Genomic DNA, 25,445 nt, shown 5'->3' with positions numbered 1-25,445 from the left:
AGCAAAAGACGCAGATCAATTTTAACATGGCTGCGCCCATGTTTCAAAGTCCAACTTTGTTGCTCTGAAAATTTTGTAAACGTTTCTTCACAATTTGTAAATATGGCAGCTATTCTAAAGCATTGGAAGGAAGCTGCTACGCTAATCTTAGTTGCTAAAAGAGCTAGTAGTGTCGGCAATAGGATTGAGAATTCTGTAAGAAAAAGATATGATTATGACATTTTGATGCTAAAAAGGAGCAGCAAAAGCAAGTTTATGCCGAAGCTTTACGTATTTCCAGGCGGAGCTGCCCACGACGTTGATTTTTCTAAAGAATGGCTCGACGTTTTCAAAAACTGTAAAAGAGATGAGTTGTTTGAGTTTGTCAAACAAGGTGGAGTGGGACCACCTATGTTTAGCAGACGACGCAGTCCGGAATTTGAGTACATACCCAGTGAATTAGCATTTCGGATTTGTGCTATACGAGAAACGTTTGAAGAATCTGGGATTCTTTTAGTGAGAGATGCTTCTGATCCGCGAAACAACAAAAGCTTAGAACCTGTTCCAATCCTTGGCACATGCAGTGTCAGCATTTCAGATTCGGTTCTTCAAACTTGGCGACACAGGGTGAATGAAGATGCCAATGCATTCTTAAAGATGTGTCAGGAATTGAACATCATTCCAGACGTTTGGTCACTTAATGAATGGTCTAACTGGTTGACCCCAGTCATCATGCGTTCAGGTGAAAGTCGGTCAAAAAGACGATTTGATACTGCATTTTATATGTGTGTCTTGGACCATATGCCGACAGCTCTTCAAGATAATACAGAAACTGTACATGCAGAGGTATTAATTATATAAATAATATGAAAAATGGATAACATTATCTTGCTTGATGAAAATAACCTTGCTATTAAGAAAAGTCAAATTTGTTTCAATGAGGGCATTTTAGGGTAATGTTGTAATTAACTGTTTTCATATGAGTACATATATAATAGAATAAATATTATTAAGGTAACCAAATATGTATGTCAGGATAATCAGTTTATTATTGCACGCAAAAAAATGTTTTAGACTACCAAAATAAACTACTTTTATTTGGATAAAAACAATGTTATCAGGGGAACCAAATGTTATATTAGGGTAACAACAGAGTAAAAATCAGAACACTATAACTGAAAGATGTATCTATTTTCTGTTTACAGTGGTCTTCCCCAGACAAACTCATCATTGATCGATCTGAAGGGGGACTGGCCCCACCACAGGTGTATGAACTTTGTCGAATGTTGAACTTCACTGACGTTGACAAATTAAACCACTTCGCCTGGAAAAGGGCGAAGACTTGCAGTCGTGTGGAGCGTTACTTCCCTGTTCCGTGCTTCTGTTCTGATGACATATTTATCACCTATCCGGGTAAGATCAAACAGTATTTTTTTAGGTTATTTGAGACAGTGTCTTTTTTAAATTCACATGAAACTTTTTTTCTTTCAGAATATAACCTTTAACAAAGTTTGATTTTAAAAGTCACTAGAGATCAAGACTCAACTTAAAAGTACAGAGAAAAAGCAGAAAAAGAGGGGCCGTGGTGGCCGAGTGGTTAAGATGTACCGACATATAACCACATGCCCTCCACCTCTGGGTTGTGAGTTTGAATCCTATGTGGGGCAGTTGTCAGGTACTGACCGCTGGTCGGTGGTTTTTCTCCGGGTACTCCGGCTTTCCTCCACCAACAAACCTGACACGTCCTTAAATGACCCTGGCTGTTTATAGGACGTTAAACTAATCAAACCAAAAGAGAAAAAGTATCATTTAAAAAAAAAACAACACCAGAAGCAAAATCTCAGTAGAATTTTGCAATCTATATACAAAATGTACATACTATATCTTGCAAAGGTTGCCAGTCTTTCCATCTTCCCCTATTAAGTATCAGTCTTCCCTTTTTTTCCTTCAAGTACGGTATATGAGCTCCATATCCAATGATACATCTACACTATTGTTGTAACTGGCTAACTTGTGTTGTTTGTTTGCTTGTTTGAGTTTTACGGCCCATCGATAACTAAGGTCATTTAGGGTCAAACTACAAGTCAGGCATTAGTTTTTTTTTCCAATCTGAACTACCATGCATAATATAAATCCAATAAATTTCTTACAGCAAATACAATAAATTATTGAAACATTAAGACTAAACTCTATTGTTCTCAGGTGACGAGCTGTACCCAGAAGATCCAGATGTTGAGGGGAAGAATCCATTTACAAAGTATGATTGCACTACAGAGGAACTGAAACAGAAATATCCACGAATGAACAGGGCATTTGGTGTTCCTGAAGGACACCTCATAGTTAATGTAGAGCCAAAGGATGGACACAAAATGCCATTGTTAAACCTATCCTACATTGGTATGAATGGAGCAAAACTGTGATGGTTATACAAAACATGGAATTGTCCTTCTAGATGTGTACTTATGTATGTAGATATAAATACAATGTAAATGTGGAGATATATAAGTAAAATGTGAAAACAGACTACGGGTATATATACATTACAGTATGATAATGAATTTTGATAATTTAACTGTTAATAATTTTCAGAATCATAAAACTAGCTGTTATCCCTGAACAAAGGACATAACCAGATGCTTTGTATTGATGTGAAAATGATAAAATAGGAATTAAGAAATACACCTGGAATATACCTGTAATGTTATATTAAAGTTCAATGATCAGTTGTCTACAATAAGTGGTTGTGATGCATTCAAATAATATAAATTATATCATTAAAGTTTTAATATTTATTTCTAGTAACATTCATATTAATTTTAAATTTAACTATATATTATTTCCAATTTTGATATGTACAATAGATCTTGTTTACAACTTGTAAACATGGAAAGATTGGAACATGTTGTAGTTAAATTGAAGATTACTTGGTCCACTGGAGCTGGAGTAAATAAGGGCTTGAGCCAACATGTTTCTTGGGAATCTTTTATTCATAACTTGGGGTAGACTTGTCTCTTTGGCATAAAGCTCGATAGGGTGGCATCTTGACCAATGAGAATTTGTGTTTGTCTATCATACATTGAGGAATGCTTGTAAGGTTTTTGCACATGTTATTGTTAAAAGTTCAGATGTGTACTGTTCTATAAAAGAAAACATTAAAGATGGAATATTTTCTGTTCTTTATTTTAAAATTCCTGAAAAAAATTACAATACATTATTCATATAATTTCAGTCACATGCATCAGTAACCCTGGGAACATAGAGGATATATCCCTGGGTATCCATATTGATATTTTAATCAAAACAATTTTACACAATATATTATTATGATATTAAACACAATCTCATAAAAGCTGGGATCATCAGATTCTAATTCAAAAATGCTGCATAATACCAAAGATATTCAAATTGGATTTGAAAATATTTAAAAACTTATCTTTATGTCAATGTCATTCAAAGCATAGAAATACAAGTATAATCAACTTCCTCTGTCAATATACATGTATAACCTTAACATATGAATTTTATTTCAACACACAGTATGGCATACTTACATGGAATAAATCCAAGGAATTAGTTCTGAGTGATGGATCAGACAGAACTTTTAAAATCAAAGCAAAATCATAATAATGGTAATAATGCAAAATAAATGTAAAATAATCAGAAATGTGTACACAGATGTCATGGGCTAACAGCTCCATAAAACATATCACAATTTCAATCAATGCTTGGAAATTCAAGAGCAGGGGAAGCAGAAAATAAAACTAAACAAAAACAAATTTTAAAAAAACCAAAAAAAAAACAAAACTTTGTAGCATATTGTATATACTTTTTAGCCCACCATCATCAGATGGTGGGCTATTCAAATCGCCTTTTGTCCTTGGTCCGTCGTCCGTCCGTCCGTCCGTTAACAATTCTTGTTACCGCTATATCTCAGAAAGTACTGAAGGGATCTTTCTCAGATTTCTTATGTAGGTTCCCCTAGGACCCTAGTTGTGCATATTGCATTTTGGGACTGATCGGTCAACAAGATGGCCGACAGGCGGCCATCTTGGATTTTGATAGTTAAAGTTTGTTACCGCTATTTCTCAAAAAGTGCTGAAGGGATATTTCTCAAATTTCAAATATAGGTTCCCCTAGTGCCCTAGTTGTGCATATTGCATTTTGGGACCGATCAGTAAACAAGATGGCCGACAGGTGGCCATCTTGGATTTTGATAGTTAAAGTTTGTTACCACTATTTCTCAGAAAGTACTGAAGGGATCTTTCTCAAATTTCATAGTTAGGTTCCCCTAGGACCCTAGTTGTGCATATTGCATTTTGGGACCGATCGGTGAACAAGATGGCCGACAGGTGGCCATCTTGGATTTTGATAGTTAAAGTTTGTTACTGCTATTTCTCAAAAAGTGCTGAAGGGATATTTCTCAAATTTCAAATATAGGTTCCCCTAGTGCCCTAGTTGTGCATATTGCATTTTGGGACCGATCGGTCTACAAGATGGCCGACAGGTGGCCATCTTGGATTTTGATAGTTAAAGTTTGTTACCGCTATTTCTCAGAAAGTACTGAAGGGATCTTTCTCAAATTTTATATATAGGTTCCCCTTGTACCCTAGTTGTGCATAGTATCTTTTAGGACTGATGCATAATGCCTTTCGGGACTGACTATTAAACAAGATGGCCAACCGGCTGCCATCTTAGACAAGTCATTGTTGAAGTTTGTTACCACTATTTCTTAGAAAGAACTATAGTGATCTGTCTCAAATTTTATATGCCGTGTGTTTGAAAAAGTTTGAAAAGCAGGGAAAAGATCCCTCTTTCCATTGTCAGACATAGATCATTCTTTGGTGGGCGCCAAGATCCCTCTGGGATCTCTTGTTTATATATACATACTTCATAGCAGGACATCATTGATTTATCACATATATAAAGTCGTTGTTTGTTTCTAAAGGATACAGACAGCCTACACATCAAACCTTCAAATCCACATTTAATAGAAACCATTAAAGTGAACAGTCGGGCAAGGATGGCTAAAGTCGGTAAAAATGGTGTGAATGTATCCAGTATAATTTCTTATGGAATAGAAAAATAAACGTTCTCGTCAAAATCTGTCTGCGTACGTAGAAATTAACTTAAAGTACAGGAATCCTAAAACGTCCTCCCGGCTGACTACGTCCATGGTTACATTTACACGCAGCCTCGCTTTCAATGCTTTCAGCTTTTCTTTATTTCAATGGTCAGAACTGGGAAACGTAAGCAGAACTTGACCGTTGTATTGATATGTGAGAACTTTTGGAAGGCCAATGAACGCATTTAGACTGGTTTTCTTTGCCCGACTATTCACTTTAAGGAAATTTTACAACCTTTGTATTGACCATTTTATCATCAAATACATAATATACTAGTATGTAATATTGGCACATTTTGAAATAATTTGATTTGTTTTCTAATGAAATCAATACTATACAAGCATAAAGACTGGTACCAAAGTAATTATAAAAACATTTACCATCACAGCTAGCTGCAATATTGTAGCTCAAAAGACTTTTAGACAGAAAATCGTGTCGTCTTTAGAGCTACAATTGGTGCCTATTACTGCTAATGGAGCAAAGTAATGATTATGCAAACCATTATAAAACGTTTATTTGCATTTTAGCTTACTTCTTCGATATCGTTTATCTACTAGGCAATGAAATTGAACCACATTAAATATCAAATCCTAATCGAGGCATTATTTTTTTTATATAATATATATGAAGATTTTTCTGAAGAGCAAGTCCACAAATTGTGAATTTGACGCCTTGTGAGCAGTACGGTAGATATTAAGAATGGTAGTTATGTTTGTTTTGGACAAAAATAATATATAAATGAATGTATACGCATAAGATAATTGGAAACTTATGAAAAAGTATAGAAAACTGTGCCCCAGTGATTTTCGGAGGCAGTGCTCCACTACGACACATAGGGACCAATTTGTACCCGGCCGAAAGGTATAGTAGGCCGGGTACGTATATTCGTTCTACATCACAGCTTGACTGCATATTGTCACATTCCATATGAGAAGAATCAAGAACTTAGATTTGATTTATATGTGTAGCTCATCACTGTTGTGACTAGTATCAAGGGGGATAACTCTGCACAGCTTCTCAAATCCAGTTCATTGTACAAAGCATAAATTAACAAATTAATTTTCAATTAAATAATCCATAGGAATCATTCCTTGTCAGTAGCACCCGATCTATAAAGCAGATATAGTACAAACTCCAAATGAACTTAATTATTGTATGAAACAATCAAAATTAAATACAACGAAAATAAAAACATCTTGATATGCATAGATGTAGTGTAATAAACAAAGTAATAACAATATGCAGCCTTTAAATAGCAAATGTAATCATCGTAATTAACCTGAGATTTTCTCCGCATATTTAACTGTCTTTCATATCAGAACATATAATACAATGTACACAGTACTGAACATAGAAGATATGTCAATTTCAAGGCTTATCATTAGAGTTGTAAATCTACTGTCATCATTGTAATTCTAACAACTATTAGTTTGTACAGGGGTACATCCTTAATAGTAGGTCAACAGCCTATCCTTCAATAGTGTTATTTCAGGGAAGTAAAAATGGTTTACCCTTTTTTGATTTAAGAGAACAAAGTCGAACATTTTGTATAGAAGACATATAAGAATAAGATTTGTTCTTACTGACATACAGAATTATCTACCCTGATTAGAATGTATTGATTATTACATTACAGGTGCAACAGTGGCATCATCAGTTTGTGAAAAAAGACTTTTCTATAAAATTATACATGTAATAATTATGAACTCCTATGGGGAGATAATTCAGTGTAATGAAAAGAACCTGTACATGTGTTTTCATAAAAAAAATTCATAAAAGTCTTATCCCCTAGTACAGAATTTTAGTTCTGAAGTTCTTATTTGCATACATGTATTAGAATAATCTTTTATGTAATTTGAAAAATGTATGGATTTGGAAAGCAGGAGTATCCTAATTTAACTCAATTGGGTACAAATATACAGATAACATTATCATTATGTGTGATGACGTCATAATAGAAATGATGTCACAATTTCAGGGACTTTCCAGTATCATGAAGATTCAGGCTGAAATCATTGAACTATTGTGAATTATTGAAAATCCCCTACTTTAGTGAATGAAATGTTATGAAAATGTCACCCAGGTATGCAGTCCATCTCCAGGAAGCAGATTTACAGAATTGTGAGGTGGTGTGGAATTTCAGGGACAGAATTCATCATGTCATTGAAAAGAAGGGCTGACACTTCGTGCACTTTCTTTGACTGAAAATTATTAATTTTTAGGTCACCTGACCATAGGTCACGGTGACCTATTGCAATAGCCTTTTGTCCGTCGTGCTTCGTCCATCATGCGTTAACATTTTGTTGTGAACAGGATAACTTGAGTAAATGTGAACCGAGATTGATGAAACTTTGTATGTAGCTTAATATTAACAAGATCTCGGACGAGTTCGAGTTTCAGGGTTGCTGGGCCAAGTTCAAGGTCACTGCTACTATTTTTAGAACATCCCCATCAGCACTCTAGCGGCTTCATTCCTTGAGTGATTTTGATCACACTTCACACATAGACAAAGGATCATAATTTCTCAGACAAGTTTGAGTGTGAAGATTGCCAGACTAAGGTCAAGATTACTGTTACTATTTTTAGATAATTTCTTTGTCAGCACTCTAGCGGCTTCATTCCTTGAGTGATTTTGATCAAACTGCACACAAATACAAAGGACTGAAAAAGTTTCAAGGTTGCAGGGTCAAGGTCAAGGTCACCGTTACTATTTTTAGAAAATCCTTTTCAGTGCTCTAGCGGCTTCATTCCTTGAGTGATTTTGATCAAACTTCACACAAATTTAAAGGACCATAATATTTTCGACAAGATACAGTTTCAGGATTGCCAGGTTAAGGTCAAGGTCACTGTTACTATTTTTAGGTCACCAGACCATACGTCATAGTGACCTACTGCAATAGCCTATTGTCCATCGTGCGTTAACTTTACTTTGTGAACATGATGACTTGAGTAAATGTTAACTGAGGTTGATGAAACTTTGTATGTAGCCTAATATCAACAAGATTTTGTACGAGTTCAAAAATGGGAATTATTCGACAGTAAGTTATTGCCCTTTGTTCTTATTTTATCATTGTGCTTGTGAACAAGATAACTTTGGTAAATGTGAACTGATTTTGATGAAACTCTGTATGTAGCCTTATATTAACAAGATCTAGGATGAGTTTGAAAAAGGGAATTTTTCGACGGTAACTAGATGATAGAGTTCATGTCCTTTGTAATAATGCTATTATTGGACCTTGTGTTCTAAAGATATTGTGGTGCTTTATCAGAATTGTGAATTTTATAACCCTTGGCCTCTTTGCTTGCCCCTGGGGAGGAGGCTAAGTTTGCTATAGTTTATATTCAATACTTCTTGGGTATATTTTGTTTATTTTCTACTGGAAATTGTTCAAACTTTTGATTCACATTATAACCACAAGAGGACATTTTGCTATTATGTCATTTTGACCCTGTCTCATCCCCAAAGGCTGAGGGGTGGGGTCCAAATGGCTTAAAGTTTTAGGTCACCTGACCATAGGATGATAAAATTAGAAAGAAAAATAACAACCATATGTCAGTTATGATAAATTGTTCCAGTGTGCAAATTCATCCAAGACCTCATTGCATACAGAGTTTTATCAACATCAGTTCATATTTACTTCAGCTTCTGTGTTGAATACAGGAGGGAAAAAATTAACACACCATGTGTTTAAGTCCCTCATAGCTATTATGTTGGCCCTTAAATGACAAATTACTATTGGATGTCAGATGACCGTTAAGGCCTATGGGCCTCTTGTTTTAACAAATCGCAAAATTAGCGAAATGTGACTTTCTCTTGAGTTTCAATATACCGGTAAGTATTAACGAAAAGATTTTTTCCCAGGTTGTTATATATCGTTGTTCGGAGCAGATAATTAACTTTCTTATGGTATATAGATAAAATTCCCTCTATTAAAACATTTTTCATAAAGCATCAAACTCGGGACATGTTTTTTGAGACACCCTGTATAGCATTGCCTACACACCAGATATGAGATGCAGGACAAATTTTGTTAAGTAAAGATAACTATTGGCTACAAACCAGATATAGTTGTGATCCTGATATTTGCTACGGGTTAAAAAAGTTATTGGTATATGATTGGTAATGATAACCTCATCTACAAACCAGATATGAAAGCAATCCTGATATGTGTTGCAGGACAATTATAGACATGTGGAGATATAACCTCCAGACTAGATATGAATTAGGATTAATATACATCATGACATCATGTAGTCAAATGGGACCAGCATGACTTCTCATGTTTACCTATTTTCATGAGAAATTAATGTTTTTGTCATCACATTACTTTTACAAAAAAATAAATGATGTAAATAAAATTAACAAATATCACCAAGATCATTTAATGTATAAAAATAACAAGAAAAGATCCACTTATGCCGAATATGGATGAGCATGGGGAAACCAAATCAGGTATGGTTTGCCAAGATATAACAAGCGAAGTAGATACCAGTATGTGGCTTATACTATCTTTTACAATATGATGATAGGGGTGTAAACTGTAATCTATAAGCCATGACATATTGTGTTACACGGACTGTAATATGATATCAGTGTCTATCAAACTGACTGAAGGTTTACTAGATAAGATAAAAAGTTTTAAAAAGTTGATACAAACTTGGGCATGATGTAAAGCATAAATCACATGGAAATCATTAAAGGGACAATTCAGTGAGGTCAATTCTGTTACATAACCACGAAGCAAAATATGATGTACATGTATTGTTCTATATTCCTTATGAAACATATAACAAAGAATAGTGACAAATTGCACGGCATTAATAAGTATTTTGTTGACACCTGTGAAATTCCAAATCATTGATCAATACGATTAAACAGGTACAACATGTAAGCTGTACCCATACCTGAGCCAAAGTCACGCACATAAGTCAAATGCAATACATGAACAATGAGGAGTTGATGAAATTATTTTTAGACAAGAACATGCATCTTATAAGATAAACACACTACTGTAAGAGCGATTTGAGTAGTTCTAGACAAAAAAATATCTTTACTACAAGTCATCCAACCACTATATGTAATGGCGGACAGTAAGCGATTTTGAACATTTCACATACATTTCACTACAGTGGGTTTTTCTGGTATATCACAGTAAAACCAACTAATCTAATTTCTATTAGAACTGGTTTGTTTCGGAAATACATGTATATGCAAATTATATATTTGTAGACTGAATTGTCCCTTTAAGAATTTCATATCAATAATAGTGCAATATATTAACACAGTGTTGACAACATGTAAAGCAAACTAGGTTATCAGGTACTTATAAAGCCAGCATACTATCTTTAGATAATTCATTGTATTGATAACACCACTAATGTTTACAAATAATACACTAGCACTAGATAATGGTGTTTGTTTGGCATCAAGCATGTACACATTCTGTACTAAAATATCTGACAATAAGGATTCCTCACAAACTGAGAGTCTGAATCAAACAATTAACTTCAAAGTAATCTTCATTACCAAAAAACATCAATTTTGACAGTAAAAATTCTGACAAGTTCACCCTGTCACTATACAGTAAAACACATTTATAAGGAACATGCTTACAACAAATTCATGGTTTTAATGTATTGATTTTCATTCCCATTAAGGTTCATTTAAGATGTCTGTAATTTGTGGATAACCAAATTAACGAACTATGCTTATAACAAAGTGATTTCGTTGGTCTCTAGTTTTTCGTTATTTATAACTGTATTTTACTGTATTGTGTACATTGCTTCATATTTCACAAATTACTTAATAGATTGCCAACCCATTACTATACTTTGCATAAAGGGCAAAAATAACCCTTGGTGAAAAAAACTATTTTATACATATGTACTAGTATTTCCAAAAATTAGAAAACATCTTCATATGTTCATATGTTCTCCGTGTCCACCCCCAGACTTAGTTATCACATCTGACATCAACATGGCAGAAAGTCTTAAGATATTATGCCCAAAAATTGTCTGTTCCATGGCAACATTATTTTTGAAGATACAGCACATAAAAGATAATGTAAAATTTACTTGTTATCTTAAACCTTATTTCAGCCCTCTGATTCGATTTAAACCCAACAATGCTGAAAGTTCCACATGGTGAAAGGCTTTCAACAAGATCACATTAGATAGTATAACAGTAGATTCTTCATATTGTTACTTTAACATCAGTTGTTCTCTTCTTGTTCATTTTGGTTTCTGTCTTGGTGTTGAAGCCTGGCTAGAATCGCTCTACAATGGTTCTGGACAGAGGGGCTTATGAAGTATAGAAAGATGATGAGAGGTATCACAGTTCGTAGTATGGTGCCAACAGTCACTGTGACAACCTGTATCAAACCATAGGCCATTATCAAAGGTAAAACACATAAAGACACAATCATCTGTACTAGTGATACCAGGGTCTCCACAGTAACGTCTGCAATAGTGGAAGCCACCTCCATGGTGCATAGAAATGAGCAATACAGTGGACGGAAGACAATGTAAACCAAGCATGCCATCAGTTCATGAAAGATGAAGAAAAATGTGTGAAACACTGGAAAGATCACAGACTGTATGAAGCCATCTTGGTGTTTGATGTCTACCATCAAAAGAACCACAAGAACAGCCAAGGAAATAGCCACGACATGTTTCCAGTCCTCCGACAGTCCATCCCACTTCCTCTTCAGGGACTCTGTAAGGTAAAGAACACAAAATTAAAACAAAGAAGGCAAAAGATACCCAGTGAATGAAGACTTTAGAAAGACAACGACATGATGTTCACATGGTTCGGAATACAGTTTCAGCCGTGCCACCCCAACTGAGAACAACACGTGTATATAAACCCCTACCGCTCTATCGCTGACTTGTATCAATGTATTGAATGAGTGTACTGTAGCCGTCTTATTTATAGACTCGAGTACTGTCGCCAAATCCACAGGTAAATTGGTACTAGATGCTACGCTCGTGCCTCTCATCCAGCTTAACGAAACTGAATGGCTAATCAGCTTTACCGATCTATATATCATCAACAATGCGTCTGTATCTACTTAAAAACAAAACAAATATTCTTCAAATTGCATCAACATTCACTTGAAGAGTATGTATTTATTTTAGATATTTTAAGAAATCTTCATATTTCTAGTAAAATTGCAAATGAAACTCCTTTTAGATCTAGTAATGCTCAATAGGGAACCGTCATGTGTCCCGGCTGCAGTCCGTGTGCAAAAAGTCAAAACACAAGTGGGATTTATAAGATAAGTCCTAAACTGTCCTATTTTTAGGATTTTCAATAAGTAGTTTGTAATATTATTACAGCAAAACTAACAAGCTACAAGGTTAGTGGCATTTTTAACCGTACTGTTTTATATAATTAGCCATCAGCTTGGATCTCGTTACCTACAAAATGTAGTGGGTTTACTCACAATGTGATTATTTCAAGCCAACGTATCTGCTATCTGATTGCTCTTTAAAGTTTGTTAATGATTTAAAACACACTAATAACTTATTGTGGCAATTTTAAGTAACTAGATTATAATATTTTCAAATAGTTCTGATAACTATTCATGTGTAATATCTCCAGATATTGACGTGTACGGAGTACGGCGGACTGCCAATATTTTTGACATGTTCTGCAAGATATATTTCACTGTTTCAGTTACGGTGGCCAATAAAAGAAAACAAGCACAATGCATTTTTATTATGTTATTTCTTCTAAATACATTACTTTTTTGTGCAAGTTGTCAAGCATTTACTGTAAATGGTTTGCAATAAAATTACCATCTTTATAACATTGAATTTGTGGTTCCCCGGACATCGTTTTCCCCAAAATTTTTGAATGCTCAAAATATACCAATAGTAGATTTTTTCAACATTTTCAGCCCCAAGAAAAAATAAATGTGCAAAGTACACTGGTGTGTAAGTTACACAAGTTTTTACAGTATTTGTAACTAGCTACACTCACTCAATGCATCGATACAAGTCAGCGGTAGAGCGGTAGGAGGTTTATATACACGCGTCGTTCTCAGTTGGGGTAGCAAGGCTGTACCTACTTACCTGTATGTCTATGATGCATGACTTTATGTTTACAGTGACTGAAGCCCTGATGTAGGCGCACCTTTACTAGGTTCACTTTATTCTCCAGACCTAAAATAAAATACCATGTAGCTATAATTATCCAAACCATTATAATCCTATTCACATATACAGATATGTCAAATATATTACATATCTTAAAGTATTCTGTCCATGTTAAAGTCATCATGAATTCACTGAAATTGCAGATATGAAAATACAAGAGTAACATACAAAGGCAAAATATAAAGTCCAAATAACTGCATGTTCTGCAATTCTGCAGAAAGTAAGGAAATAAAGAACTTCACTAAAACTTACCATCACATGAATGGACTTCTCCTGCAAAACGTTTTCCAATTTTCCAGCCATTCTGGGCACAGAGCCACATGTTTTTAACCCAGTCATATGACAGTATTCTGTCTGTAATTGATAAATAGGAATATATTATTATCATTACTAAAATACTCATAAGGAGAAGTGTTTTCAGCATCGAACTCCTTCTCAAATAAAGTACCTGTGGGTGAAACATTTGGAAATACTTTGATAGAAATGACTTTCTGGATTTATTTTACAAGTTACAAAATTTAAGAGTGTCAAAAATCTTTTCTTAAATAATATACATTGTGTACATGTTACTATTGGTTCATATTTTTAAATCATTGTTCATCTGAACTCATCATTCACCTCTGAAATTTCATAAACAATGTTATTCTTACAGTTAAAAGAGTTTGATGTGTCTTCAATGGTAAGTAGAGTAATTTGTCAGTCCTTAGTCTTTGTTTAATATGTACACTGTATCTTGTTATTCAGCTAAAAATAAAGACTTGATCTTTTTCTTATTCAATATCAACTTGGTTCTAATTTCCAGGTGTATTATTTTCAGGTATATCATAACATACAAGTCCTTTTAGTTGTCTTTACCTTGTCCTGACTTTAAAATTTGCCTTATTTGGCTCCTTTTCCAGATATTTCCCAGGGATTTCAATATTGTTCCCACATCAGATTCATCCCAAGGGTTTTCAACAGCGTCGTCATACTCTGCAAGTAGAAAATCTTAATATGCAGGCATTTGCATAATAAACCATCAAACTAATGATTTCCCCATAATATCAACACTGTAGTAAAAATTTCATCAGTGAAATAATAAAATATGAATGAATGGAAGATATTTATAGCTAAATTATATTTAGTTAAATTCATTAAAAGTAAAATACTTTGTGAACTTTTTATAAATTCCAATATTAAGATCCATGAAAAGAGATTCTTCTAAAGAATGTTGTAATATTCTATGATATTTTATAACTATAACGAAAACTGCATTATAAGTATATATCATCAGGGTTTTTGCCAGGCCTTTATAGGGTCCAGTAAACGGACCCATTCCCAATTGAAAAATAGCATTGTATTTTCCCAAATCAGTCACTATTTTCCCAATCATGGCATTAAGTTAAAACCGCACATGATGTCTTAATATACCTTCGGTTTTGGTTATTAATATATAATGTCCTGTACGAGTCCATTCCACATGGGAAACATCATTTTTTAATAGTTTATGTTCGCGGAAGCGTCCCGATTTCTAACCGAGGTACGGACGCAAAACATCAACCAGACATAAAAATAGGATTATAAATGGCTATCACCAATTAATTAACCCCTCAGGCACAATATCTTGGGTCCTGTCAGTTGGTGTTTTTGACACGTGGCCCACTTTCAGTGTGGTAAGTGACAGTAGGGTTGAGCCAGATGTTTCGTCTGCTATTCAATTTGTTAAGTATCGGTTGTAAATTAAAAATTTTGTTTGAATCCATAGATTGTAGTTTGTGTATATACATGTAGTATGTTTCATTTTCAAACGTCTTTGACAATTTACATAGACCTCATGTATTTGCATTTTACCATAATTTCTGCATTGATCAGTTAGGTACTACCTACATTTGTACATTCCTAGTGTTTTATTTTGGACGCTCCATCACCGACAGAGCATAAACTACTCATCATTTGAACTATAATTTGTGTTTAATCGTGTATGTATATGTCTCATTATCACAAAAGATAATATAAAATAATTCATTTTGCTTTTGGTGCATTCGCAATCAGTACTTCATTCCATATGACTTAGTGCCACAGATATTTTTTGGGATGCAATTAGGCTAATTATTTTCATATTTTTATCTTGAAGTAAAAGTAGAAGCTCAAACTTTTTAATTGTGGTAATGGTGTACAGAAATTAAGCAACTTTTGTAACTGAACAAAAATATTTAATCGTCTGCTCTTTTCTTTTTGATAGAGAAAAAATACTGTTTGTCAGCGGTGGAGTATCTTTAACATGCAATAAAAATTACGTACAGCATCAAAAATAATTAAAATGATAAATTTATCATTTTTTTATATTACTGAATACTGACTCAATAGTTGATGAATATTTTGAGTCAGACTTAAATTAAAATGATGAAGATAATTTCCCAATTTTTTAAAAACACTGTTAAAGGCCCACTACCTTTCCGAAACGGTTTTTGATTTTTAAAATGGGAATGTAAAACGAGATTAATAATTTTGTCGAGTGGCAAAAGTTATTAACTTAACGTTAATACTACACTTATTATCACCTCCTAAACAATTTAATTAAAATAAATAATGTTAATTTTCATAACGCGGGTCGTCTTATAATTTCCCCCATCATCCTAAATACCGCGCGGAAGTTGACTATCACTGCGGCAGACGGTAAAACAGCGAAATGACTCGCCATTGTTATCATATATTACACAGGAAATATTGCATATGTTTGATGTTGTAACCTCATCGTAGGCCATCGGGATATATTTTCTGAGGTAATTAATGTTTTTAAGAAATCTTTATATTTTGCTCCGGAAAGGTAGTGGGCCTTTAATATTTTCCCAATTTTTGCTCAGGGTCCTTTTCCCAAAATAGCTAGCAAAAACCCTGATCATGACAACGTGTTACTATTTCAGTCCCTTGGTTTTGAAGATAATAAGATGTTTCTAGTAACATATAACATTAGATATAGTATACCTATGTTATCGACTTCCTCCGAGGTGTCAAACCGGATAATCTGGGCATGTTCTATCTGGTGCCTACACTGTGGACAGTCCTTGGTAGCACCATTGTAGACATTCTGTCGCTGCCATCGTCCAATGCATGCATTACAGAAAACATGCCCACATGGAATACAACAAGTTGGTGTCTTGATGGCGTCTAGGCAGATGGAACAGTTCACCATCTCGTCATTTCTCCTTCTACAACGTTAAGGTTTTAAAGCATATGACTAACATCACTCTTTATTTTGACCTAATGGTTACTGTCCCTAATCAATTCTGTATTTGCATATTACAGAGTATCTGCCCTTGTGGGTTGGTATTGATTGTGATATCATGTGCTGGCAAGCTTAATGTAACACTTTTCCGAGAAAGCAAGGTGAATTGTGCCCACAAAATAATGATGTCACAATGGATACCTACCCGCAATTTATGACAGGTGTATAGATTGGAATACTTTACACTATATGTACATGTACATTGTATTTAGAATGACGAACGATGCACCCACTTGCCAAAAATGCAAGTACAATATTTTTCCACTCACCATTTCAAAAACCAACTCCCTTTTGCCTAGTGAGTGAGTGTTTATTTTGAACCCTTACATTACTACAAGACCCATATCAGGTCTCTATAGACCTCTTAGTTTTTTAATTTAAGTAAGTTAAAGATATTAGCCTTTTAAATTCCTGTGACCTTCAATTAAGGTCAATGTTATTCATTTGAACAAACTTTGTAGCCTATAACTATAATCTCAGCAAGGTACTAGGAATCCTTGATACTTCAGGGGTTACTATTACTGATGTTATATCCATCCCTGGACTATCTCTAGTAAAACTGGAGGCAACAGTTCAGTACAGAACAGGTACTGTAATTTAGTCATTTGATGTACATCAACAGCATTGTATAACAGTACACATAGGGTGGTTGACTGTGTAGCTTTGAAGTTGTGATAGTAACCCCTGGAGTATCGAGGATGTGTACAAGACCAATATCAGGTCTCTATAGGTATATTAGTGTAAATATTTGTTGACAAGAAGACTTTTGACACGTGGTTGATGGGCGCCGGACGCTGCACAACCTAAGTGCGAACAAGTGAAACTGGATACGTAAAAAAACTTCTGTGATGAAATGAAGACTTATAATTACATATAATTTATGTCTATTGTCACTCTCTATCAATAGTGAACTAATCATATAATGATATTATATCAAATAATCATATTGAAAATGACATCATTAGATTAATAACTGATTAATGGTGGACAATAAAATCACACATGGATTATCAACTGGACTCCGTTCCTGATGCAAAACAAATCCAGTGTTGAATCTGAAAGTTCGCTTTAAAACATTGCTGTGGAATTTTCATTAGAACTATGTAATTACTATAACTGGAAAACATGCTTGTCTTAATACGTTGAAAGGGTTGCTTAAATATTCAAAATATTTAAACTGATAGGTCTACTAACCTCCAGGCTTTTTACAAAGAATAGAAACACTTTTTGGCAGCAAACACAATATTATGATAGAGTGACCTCCCCTGGCGGAAATTGTGCCGGAAATGGTCTAACATCCGGGTTCTGTTGCCTGGACAACAAAGTAAAGCCATCTTGGTTGCAAACGGAAAGGGACCGATACCTAACTAACAGTTTTGGCTTAAAACAAACAGAATGGTAAGAAATGCATCTCTTATGCTTCATATTTTGTAATCATATATATCGATACAACGTTTGGCGATCGTTATTATTCAAGTAATGTGTAAAATGTATTGATAAGTTTGTGAATGATTGATTCAAAACAAAGTTTTGTACTGAGCTAAATTACAAAAAGTTACCGTGTTATTCCGCAATTTTTTTTGACGGTTGTGGCTAAAAAGGGTGGTTCATGTCATAGGTAATAGACAAAATGGGGAAATCATATTTAGCACAAACAATCGAGTTTACAAAATGTAACAAAATGAAATGTAACTCATAGATGCTTGATCACTAATGTTCTTGTTCAGTTGTAATGTTGTCATATTGATAAGATGAATGTCAGAATTGTCTTATTAGCTGGTCACTGAGGATGGACCTAGTCCAATTTCGCTATACCTCTATATGAGTATTTGACATGCTGCTGACAAATTACTGAGGGTAATTTGCTCAAATCTCATGTTTTTATTTAAACTGTGAGATTGGGTGGATTTAGATAATTTGCCATGATAAGCAAGGTGATTACCTCTGTAAAAGACAAGACAAATTGTAGTACTATTTTGGTTTAATATTGCTAAAATGTAAGTAAAAATTAATTTAATACATCAGTCATATGATAAAAGTTTGAGTCAATGCCATTTAAGGTTTTAACAAAACTGTGTAACAGACTTAGTTATGTGATCGATAAAGATAGAAGTCACATTAATTTAAAACTACAATGTCCAAAGTTTTTGACAAAATGCTATCATTAATTGTTGTAAGTTAGTTCAATAGTAATGATGTTTAATGTAAAATGACACTTATTTCAGCCTCCTAAAAAGAAGAAGAGTGGGAAGAAGGGAAAGAAGGGGAAAAAGTCTGGAAAGGCAAAAACTCCAACTGTTATCGATGGAATATCTACAGAAGAAATGTCAAAGGAACAGGTAATGCCTTGTAAATGTAGAAATTGTTAAAAACAACAGATACTTTTCTTTCACCAAAAGTGCTTTACATAAATTCATATTAAAATCTCAGATTATGAAGTTAAATATTGACCTGTTTCAGTGAAGTGCAAGTAAAAATTAAAGTTCAGTGATATCTTGTTTCAGTAAAGCACTAGTAATCAAAACCTTGAATCAAAACCTTGAATCAAAACATTTTTGAAAAAACCATGAAATGATTTCACATTTTGCTAGCATTAAGTATCAATTTTGTTAACTATTTATAATATCACTATTCTTGTCGTTGTTGAAGAATCTTGATAGCTAGATGTATGATACATGTATATATATATATATATTATTTTTCTAGTTGGAAGAACATATTGTCCGTCTTCGTGAAGAATTGGACAGAGAACGTGAAGAGAGAAATTACTTTCAGCTGGAAAGAGACAAAGTCAACACATTTTGGGAAATTACAAAGAGACAGCTTGAGGAAAAGAAAGCAGAACTGCGTAATAAAGATAGAGAAATGGAAGATGGTGAAGAAAGACATCAGATAGAAATTAAGGTTATATAATAATTCTTATTTAAACCTGTTTCATGCTTTAGAATATGTAATAGAATTATTAAAAAAATGATCACATCAGTCATTGTCAGAAGTTTATCAAAATAACAGAAATTATGATTCCCCAAGTTCAACTGGACGCCAAACTGTGTTTTCCTTAATCTACAAACAAGAGCTGTTGGAGAACAGCAAAGCTCGCCTATTTACTATTTAAACATGGAAATATGACAAATTAACAGACTCAAAAACTCCCTAAAGGGCCCCAAATTGGTTGTATTATCACGTTCAGCATCCATACACATTAGGAAAATAAAATCATAAACATTTATGATGACTTAAGCTTAAACAATAGACAAAATAGAAACTTGCTCAAAAACTTTAACGTGAAATGGGACGCCAACGCTGACGCCGACGCCGGGATGACAACATTAGCTCCCCCTATTCTTCGAATAGGCAAGCTAAAAAGAAAAATAGTGTTAGAACTCCTCCAAAAAAGTCTTAATTTATTTTGAATTAGTTGATAGTACAATGTCAGTATGAAATGAAGTTTAATACATTTTTATTTTTCTTGCATAGGTTTATAAACAAAAGGTGAAGCATTTATTATATGAACACCAAAACAACATATCCGAACTGAAGGCTGAAAGTGTATGTGCCATCAAATTGGCGCAGGATGAACATAGGTCTGGTGAGAACGAGTTACGGAAAGATAAACGAGGTCTCAAAGTGGAGCTTAAGGAAAGAGAACTCTCTCATGAGGACTACATTAAAAATCTTAAAAAGGTATATATTAACTATGAAAAACCTATATATAACATATCCTGCCTTAATAGGTCATTTTAAGTTATTTTATACACAGTAGGTGATCAGTGAAGTAATCAACCCAAAAAGACACAATTGAATTCATTTATGATATTTAGGGCTGAAAATTGAAATAAAATCAAAATATAAACACATATTGTAAATGACTGCTGTTTATTAATTATTATTGTTTATTTCTCTACAGAAACATGATGAAGTGGTCACACAGCTGAGATCAGACTTTGAAAGACAGTCTCGAGAAATTGAAGCCAAATATGAGAGAAAGATGAGAACTCTAAGAGATGAATTAGATCTGAGGAGGAAAACAGAAATTCATGAGATTGAAGAGAGAAAGAATGGTCAAATAAATGAACTTATGAGAACACATGAAAGGGCTTTTAGTGATATCAAGAACTACTACAACGACATCACACTCAACAACTTAGCACTCATCAATACACTCAAGGTAGACATGATTGTTAAATTTGTGTAAATTATCATTTTGACACGAAACATTGACTTAGATATAGTGTCTGCATATGTATCTAACAGATTGATGCTCCTCAATTGGGGTTGAAAGATGTACATGTGTATATTTATTATTTGATGATATTGAGTTGGGACCAATGTCATGCACACATTTCTAGTGTTGCAAATTGAAAATATTTAAATTAATATTATGGAAATGGTATACAAACTGTGATTTATTTTTTGTTATCCAATCATTCACAGGAGCAAGTTGAGGAGATGAAAAAGAAGGAAGAAAGGATGGAGAAGAGGATGGCAGAAGTTATCCCAGAGAACACACGACTTCGGGAACAGTTGGAGAAGGCCAACGGAGAAGTGGATGATCTCAGAAAACAGCTAGCCAACTATGAGAAGGATAAGGAGACTCTGAGGGTATGTAGTAGACAGTTGTCCAGAAATATTGGATTATCTCCCTTGGTATTTGTAGATGAGTCATAAGATCATGCAGTATTTTCACTGACAGTATATTTTTATATGACATAATTTGAGATTAAAACTTTGCTGGAGTATTTTTCCATACTTTTAAATGTACATGCACAATGAAAAGATTGAAATTGATAAGTAATACTCTGACACCTAAAATATTATTGACTGTATTAATAGAAATACATTTATTTCTTGCTTTTGTATTTTAACAAAGATTGTATACAGTATGTTATTCCAATTGTCTTATGTGTAGATGACCAAGGCTAGACTGAGGGTAACAGAGGATGACCTGAGAGCCATGAAGTGGGAACATGAGGTGCTGGAGCAGAGGTTTGAAAAGGTGAGGAAATGTTAAACCTTTGATGTTAGTAAGCTTAAAAATGGATCCTTCATACGTTTTCTACCCAAAAGAGTAAAGTTCTATTTGGTTTTCCCCAAATGTGAATCCTTTTGGAAGTGTTATTGCCAAAATGAGAGGGGTATGGTAATGAGATTCAATAGTTTCATGATTCAATGGAAAAACAATATATTCACATTATATACCCTAGCTACATAATTTTACTTTTATGCTAATGTTACCGCAATTCTTTACTTTAGCGTCACTGTTGGTATATCAAAATTGTCCTGATGACGGCCGCCTAGCGGCCGAAACATGTAGACAATTTGTTCCTCAAAATAATAAAATCAACTGCAATGGATCTTGAGTATACTTTTATTCTTTGATTATGTCTTCACATCCTAAGGATCTCTGTTGAATATCATGTGATATCCATCCAGCAGTCGTGGCACCGCTTTTCAACACTTCAGAGCGTTGGTTCTCTTACTCTACGTGTTTTATGCTGAAAGTATTAAACAACTTTTAAAAAGCAAACTGTTTTGAAATCAAAGATTTATTTTTTTAATCTTTCTAGACACAAGGTGAGAGGGACGACTTATACAAGAAGTTTGTGAAGGCCATCCATGAAGTCCAACAGAAGAGTAACTTTAAGAATCTGCTATTAGAGAAGAAGCTTGGTGCTCTGGCAGACACATTAGAGAAGAAAGAAGCACAGCTAAATGAAGTGTTATCCGCTTCCAACCTTGATCCCACCGCACTCACTGTCGTCACACGCAAACTTGAGGTATAGTTTCGTTTGCTAATATATTTTTGTACTCGTAATTCTTCTATTTTTATACTTGCCATTCTTCTTAATCCTTTGTTAATAGGTATATTATCTTTTAGACATCTACCTGACCACAGTTCTGAAACATAATGTTTATCCCTAATTAGAATAGATAATAGCAATGTCTTTTTTAACTGTTTATGTAACTGTAAACTACTATAATATTTACATTACAGGATGTGCTGGACTCCAAGAACAGTGCTATCAAAGATCTACAATATGAATTGGCTAGAGTATGCAAGGTAATTACAGTTTTCTACTATAGCATGTAATAGTAATTACATGATTTTCAGTATACATGTAATGTCTGAAACAATCAGCTTTTGCTATAGAATTGATTGAGTTTTTATATTGTTCTTCTTTTATAAAATCATGTTCAAAACAGTGTCACCTGTTATAATACGGTGAGATTGTTTTTTTCTTGCTGAGTTACTTCACTTTGATAAAATTACTATACAGCTATACATACATGTATATTGTAATACAAATGTAACCGTAAAGATAAATGCTATAGTTAGAAAAACTTTATTATAATAGTTTAACATGTGTTTTATTTCAGGCACACAATGATTTACTGAGGACTTACGAGGCAAAACTTATGCAGTTTGGTATACCCACAGAAGAACTAGGCTTCAAGCCCCTGGAAAGTACTGTTGGTGGCCAGGCATTAGGACAGGGACCTGCTGGTCTGGTGTCTGCTCCATCATAGCATCTTAATACATTCTCAACATTCCTCTTATGTCATTCCGTCCAATGGAAATCATGAAAACTAAAACTAATTACATAATAATGCCAACAAATTTGAAAGCATTGATTTTTGATACATATAATAAATAATAATTAAAGTCCAAATTTAAAATTCAAAATAAGTACAAGAGTACTTCATGGACTTTGTGGTGAGAATCAAGGGCAGAATCTAATGTGTAAAAATTGAATACGGGAAGCTTTTTATTGCACCTTTGAATAATGTGAAGTCACAAACATTTTTTCTCAAGGTACGATTTTTGAAAACGCTGTATAACGTACTTGTTTATTTTTTTTAATTTATTAATTCTGCATCATTTTCTTTTTTTTCTGTACATTATTAGTTTGGTATGGATAACTTGCTGGCAAAATGTTTGTGATATCTATAGGGTTGTAAGCAAACAAATATTATAGGCTAATACAATGTAATACGATCTATCTATCGCTAAGGGTGCCTTTCAACGTGTCTTCTGATCTAAATAATTCTTTACCAATATAACATCATTTACACATCCTTGCTACCAAATTGTTGTACTGGAAATGAGAAGGATTGTTGTTGTTATTTATTGAGGATTTTATTTTGTAAATACTTTTTGTACAGTCACTTTTCATTTATCTGTGATAGCTACTCTGTATGTGTACATTTTAAAACAACAATGTATACTTACAGGATAAAATTAAAATAAAAATCGTAATAAACAAACTTGTATTATTTAAATTCATTGTTGTCCTGTCTGTTAACATAAGCTGTGGGTAATACATGTAGATTGTAAATGTATTTTATCAAAACAGATCTTAACTTTTCAGAGTCTAAATCTGGTTCCAAGATCACGAAACAGACTTTTATTCGTCTTTAGCCTTTAAACAGTCTTAAGTTTAGAATTAGCCAGCAAATAGAAATGTTACAAAAAGTTCTGTATTATTTTGTTTACAAAGTCCAAACTTAAGTCTGAGATCTTTTCATGAACCTAAAGCCTGTAGGTGTCTGGTCCAGAGTAAACATGTACATGTAAAACATGAAGATGATATTGATACATGTACATGTATTGATCTTTTCAAATGAGTCAAATTAATAGTACAATCAAAGCTGTCTAAAAAGACCACCCAAGGGGCTAGGGAAACATGGTTCTATAACTAAGTGGTCATTATACACAGGTCAAATTATATTATAAATGACCATGTGGGATCTACGGAAGTGGTCTTAATCAGCAAGTTGAAGAAACGCTAGGCATTATGTCTCGGGATTTGAGATGTAGATCCAAAATGTTCTTGGCCATAAACAGCTTACATTAGTCTATGATGGGGCCAAGTTGTGCATCTTGCATTTTGGGACCAATCGGTCAACAAGATGGCCGACCAGCCGCCATCTTGAATTTTGGTAGTTAAAGTTTGTTACCGCTATTTCTCAGAAAGTACCGAAGAGATCTTTCTCAAATTTCATATGCAGGTTCACTTGTAGCCCTTGTTGTGCATATTACTTTTTGGGACCAATCGGTCAACAAGATGGCCAACCAGCCGTCATCTTGAATTTTGGTAGTTAAAAGTTTGTTACCGATGTTTCTCATATTTTATACAAAGTATGTTTGAAGTTTGAAAAGCAGAGAAAAGATCCCTCTTTGGATTGTCGGATGTAGATCATCCCTCTGGGATCTCTTGTTTCTCTCCACCTTTTCAAATAATGTTTATGAATCAAAGGAGTATATTTTAATCTTCTGAAGGATTGAAAGTAATTTGGCTGACGGGAAATAAAAATCGACGCCGTTAGCTGGTCTAGGACAGGGGGTTGTATTTTACTACATTTAGGTGATATTTGAGAAATAGCAAACGTCGTCTTCCACATATACGCAAACTCTGATTTTTAACCAGCATAATGGTTTTGACTAATTTGAAAACGTGATTGAAGGTGAACATAGGTCCTGGCAGTTCTTGGTATTAGATACGCCTATTTGTTTGTTTGTTTGGTTATTGACAGCCAGGGTAATATAAGGACGGAATCCGATGTATGCGGTGTTTTGCGTGTGTGAAATGCAGATGGGTGTTTTGGGAGACTATGTTATATTCGTGTTGTGTCTTCTTGTATAGTGGAACTCTTGTGCTTTCACTGAAGCATTCCGCCGAAGACAACAAGCAACACACCCCACCCGGTCAAATTATACTGACAACGGGCGAACCAGTCGACCAATTCCTTTAATGCTGAGCTCTAAGCACTAAAGGAGTAGCAGAAACGATTCCTTTTTAGACTTTGGTGGGTATCCACCAAGGGACAGAGCCCAGACCATTCCTCACAGGGAACCAAAGTCCAAAAGTGATGTGGTGTCAAGGAAGACGAAAGTGAGGTAGGAAGAATCGCCTTTT

General features: G+C 34.2%; 3 protein-coding genes and 1 pseudogene across 3 annotated transcripts; 3 read left to right on the top strand and 1 right to left on the bottom strand.

Annotated features, from left to right (window-relative positions):
• Positions 1 to 2: 2 nt before the first annotated feature.
• Positions 3 to 3,148, top strand: LOC138315869 (acyl-coenzyme A diphosphatase NUDT19-like). Its single transcript, XM_069257182.1, has 3 exons — positions 3 to 825; positions 1,185 to 1,392; positions 2,182 to 3,148. Exons 1-3 carry the CDS (start codon positions 103 to 105, stop codon positions 2,397 to 2,399), a joined length of 1,149 nt encoding a protein of 382 aa, XP_069113283.1. The 5' UTR covers positions 3 to 102; the 3' UTR covers positions 2,400 to 3,148.
• On the bottom strand, positions 3,144 to 17,797 carry LOC138315871 (uncharacterized). The gene is made up of 6 exons (XM_069257188.1): positions 17,722 to 17,797; positions 16,227 to 16,450; positions 14,118 to 14,234; positions 13,515 to 13,616; positions 13,179 to 13,268; positions 3,144 to 11,817 (listed from the first exon to the last, which is right to left on the bottom strand). Exons 2-6 carry the CDS (start codon positions 16,432 to 16,434, stop codon positions 11,315 to 11,317), a joined length of 1,020 nt encoding a protein of 339 aa, XP_069113289.1. The 5' UTR covers positions 16,435 to 16,450; positions 17,722 to 17,797; the 3' UTR covers positions 3,144 to 11,314.
• Positions 7,096 to 25,445, top strand: part of LOC138315873 (uncharacterized) — a 173,230-nt pseudogene continuing 154,880 nt past the window's right edge.
• LOC138315865 (dynein regulatory complex subunit 4-like) lies at positions 17,779 to 23,808 on the top strand. Its single transcript, XM_069257174.1, has 10 exons — positions 17,779 to 17,925; positions 18,753 to 18,866; positions 19,234 to 19,431; positions 20,005 to 20,211; positions 20,435 to 20,695; positions 20,962 to 21,129; positions 21,437 to 21,523; positions 22,095 to 22,304; positions 22,523 to 22,588; positions 22,906 to 23,808. The coding sequence occupies exons 1-10, from the start codon at positions 17,923 to 17,925 to the stop codon at positions 23,053 to 23,055; spliced, it is 1,464 nt and encodes a 487-aa protein (XP_069113275.1). The 5' UTR covers positions 17,779 to 17,922; the 3' UTR covers positions 23,056 to 23,808.

The sequence above is a fragment of the Argopecten irradians genome, chromosome 2 (genome assembly GCF_041381155.1).
Source record: "Argopecten irradians isolate NY chromosome 2, Ai_NY, whole genome shotgun sequence".
Lineage (NCBI taxonomy): Eukaryota > Metazoa > Mollusca > Bivalvia > Pectinida > Pectinidae > Argopecten > Argopecten irradians.
This window is presented reverse-complemented; position numbering and strand designations above follow the sequence as displayed.

Excerpts from the sequence above, each read along its gene's own strand:
- LOC138315869 (XM_069257182.1), top strand. The coding sequence starts at position 103 with ATGGCAGCTATTCTAAAGCATTGGAAGGAAGCTGCTACGCTAATCTTA. Across the intron at positions 826-1,184 it reads CAGAAACTGTACATGCAGAG|TGGTCTTCCCCAGACAAACT; the intron begins GTATTAATTATA and ends TTCTGTTTACAG. Across the intron at positions 1,393-2,181 it reads CATATTTATCACCTATCCGG|GTGACGAGCTGTACCCAGAA; the intron begins GTAAGATCAAAC and ends TATTGTTCTCAG.
- LOC138315871 (XM_069257188.1), bottom strand. The coding sequence starts at position 16,434 with ATGGTGAACTGTTCCATCTGCCTAGACGCCATCAAGACACCAACTTGT. Across the intron at positions 14,235-16,226 it reads GGAGGAAGTCGATAACATAG|AGTATGACGACGCTGTTGAA; the intron begins GTATACTATATC and ends TTCTACTTGCAG. Across the intron at positions 13,617-14,117 it reads AATTTTAAAGTCAGGACAAG|ACAGAATACTGTCATATGAC; the intron begins GTAAAGACAACT and ends TATCAATTACAG.
- LOC138315865 (XM_069257174.1), top strand. Across the intron at positions 20,696-20,961 it reads CACTCATCAATACACTCAAG|GAGCAAGTTGAGGAGATGAA; the intron begins GTAGACATGATT and ends AATCATTCACAG. Across the intron at positions 21,524-22,094 it reads TGGAGCAGAGGTTTGAAAAG|ACACAAGGTGAGAGGGACGA; the intron begins GTGAGGAAATGT and ends TAATCTTTCTAG.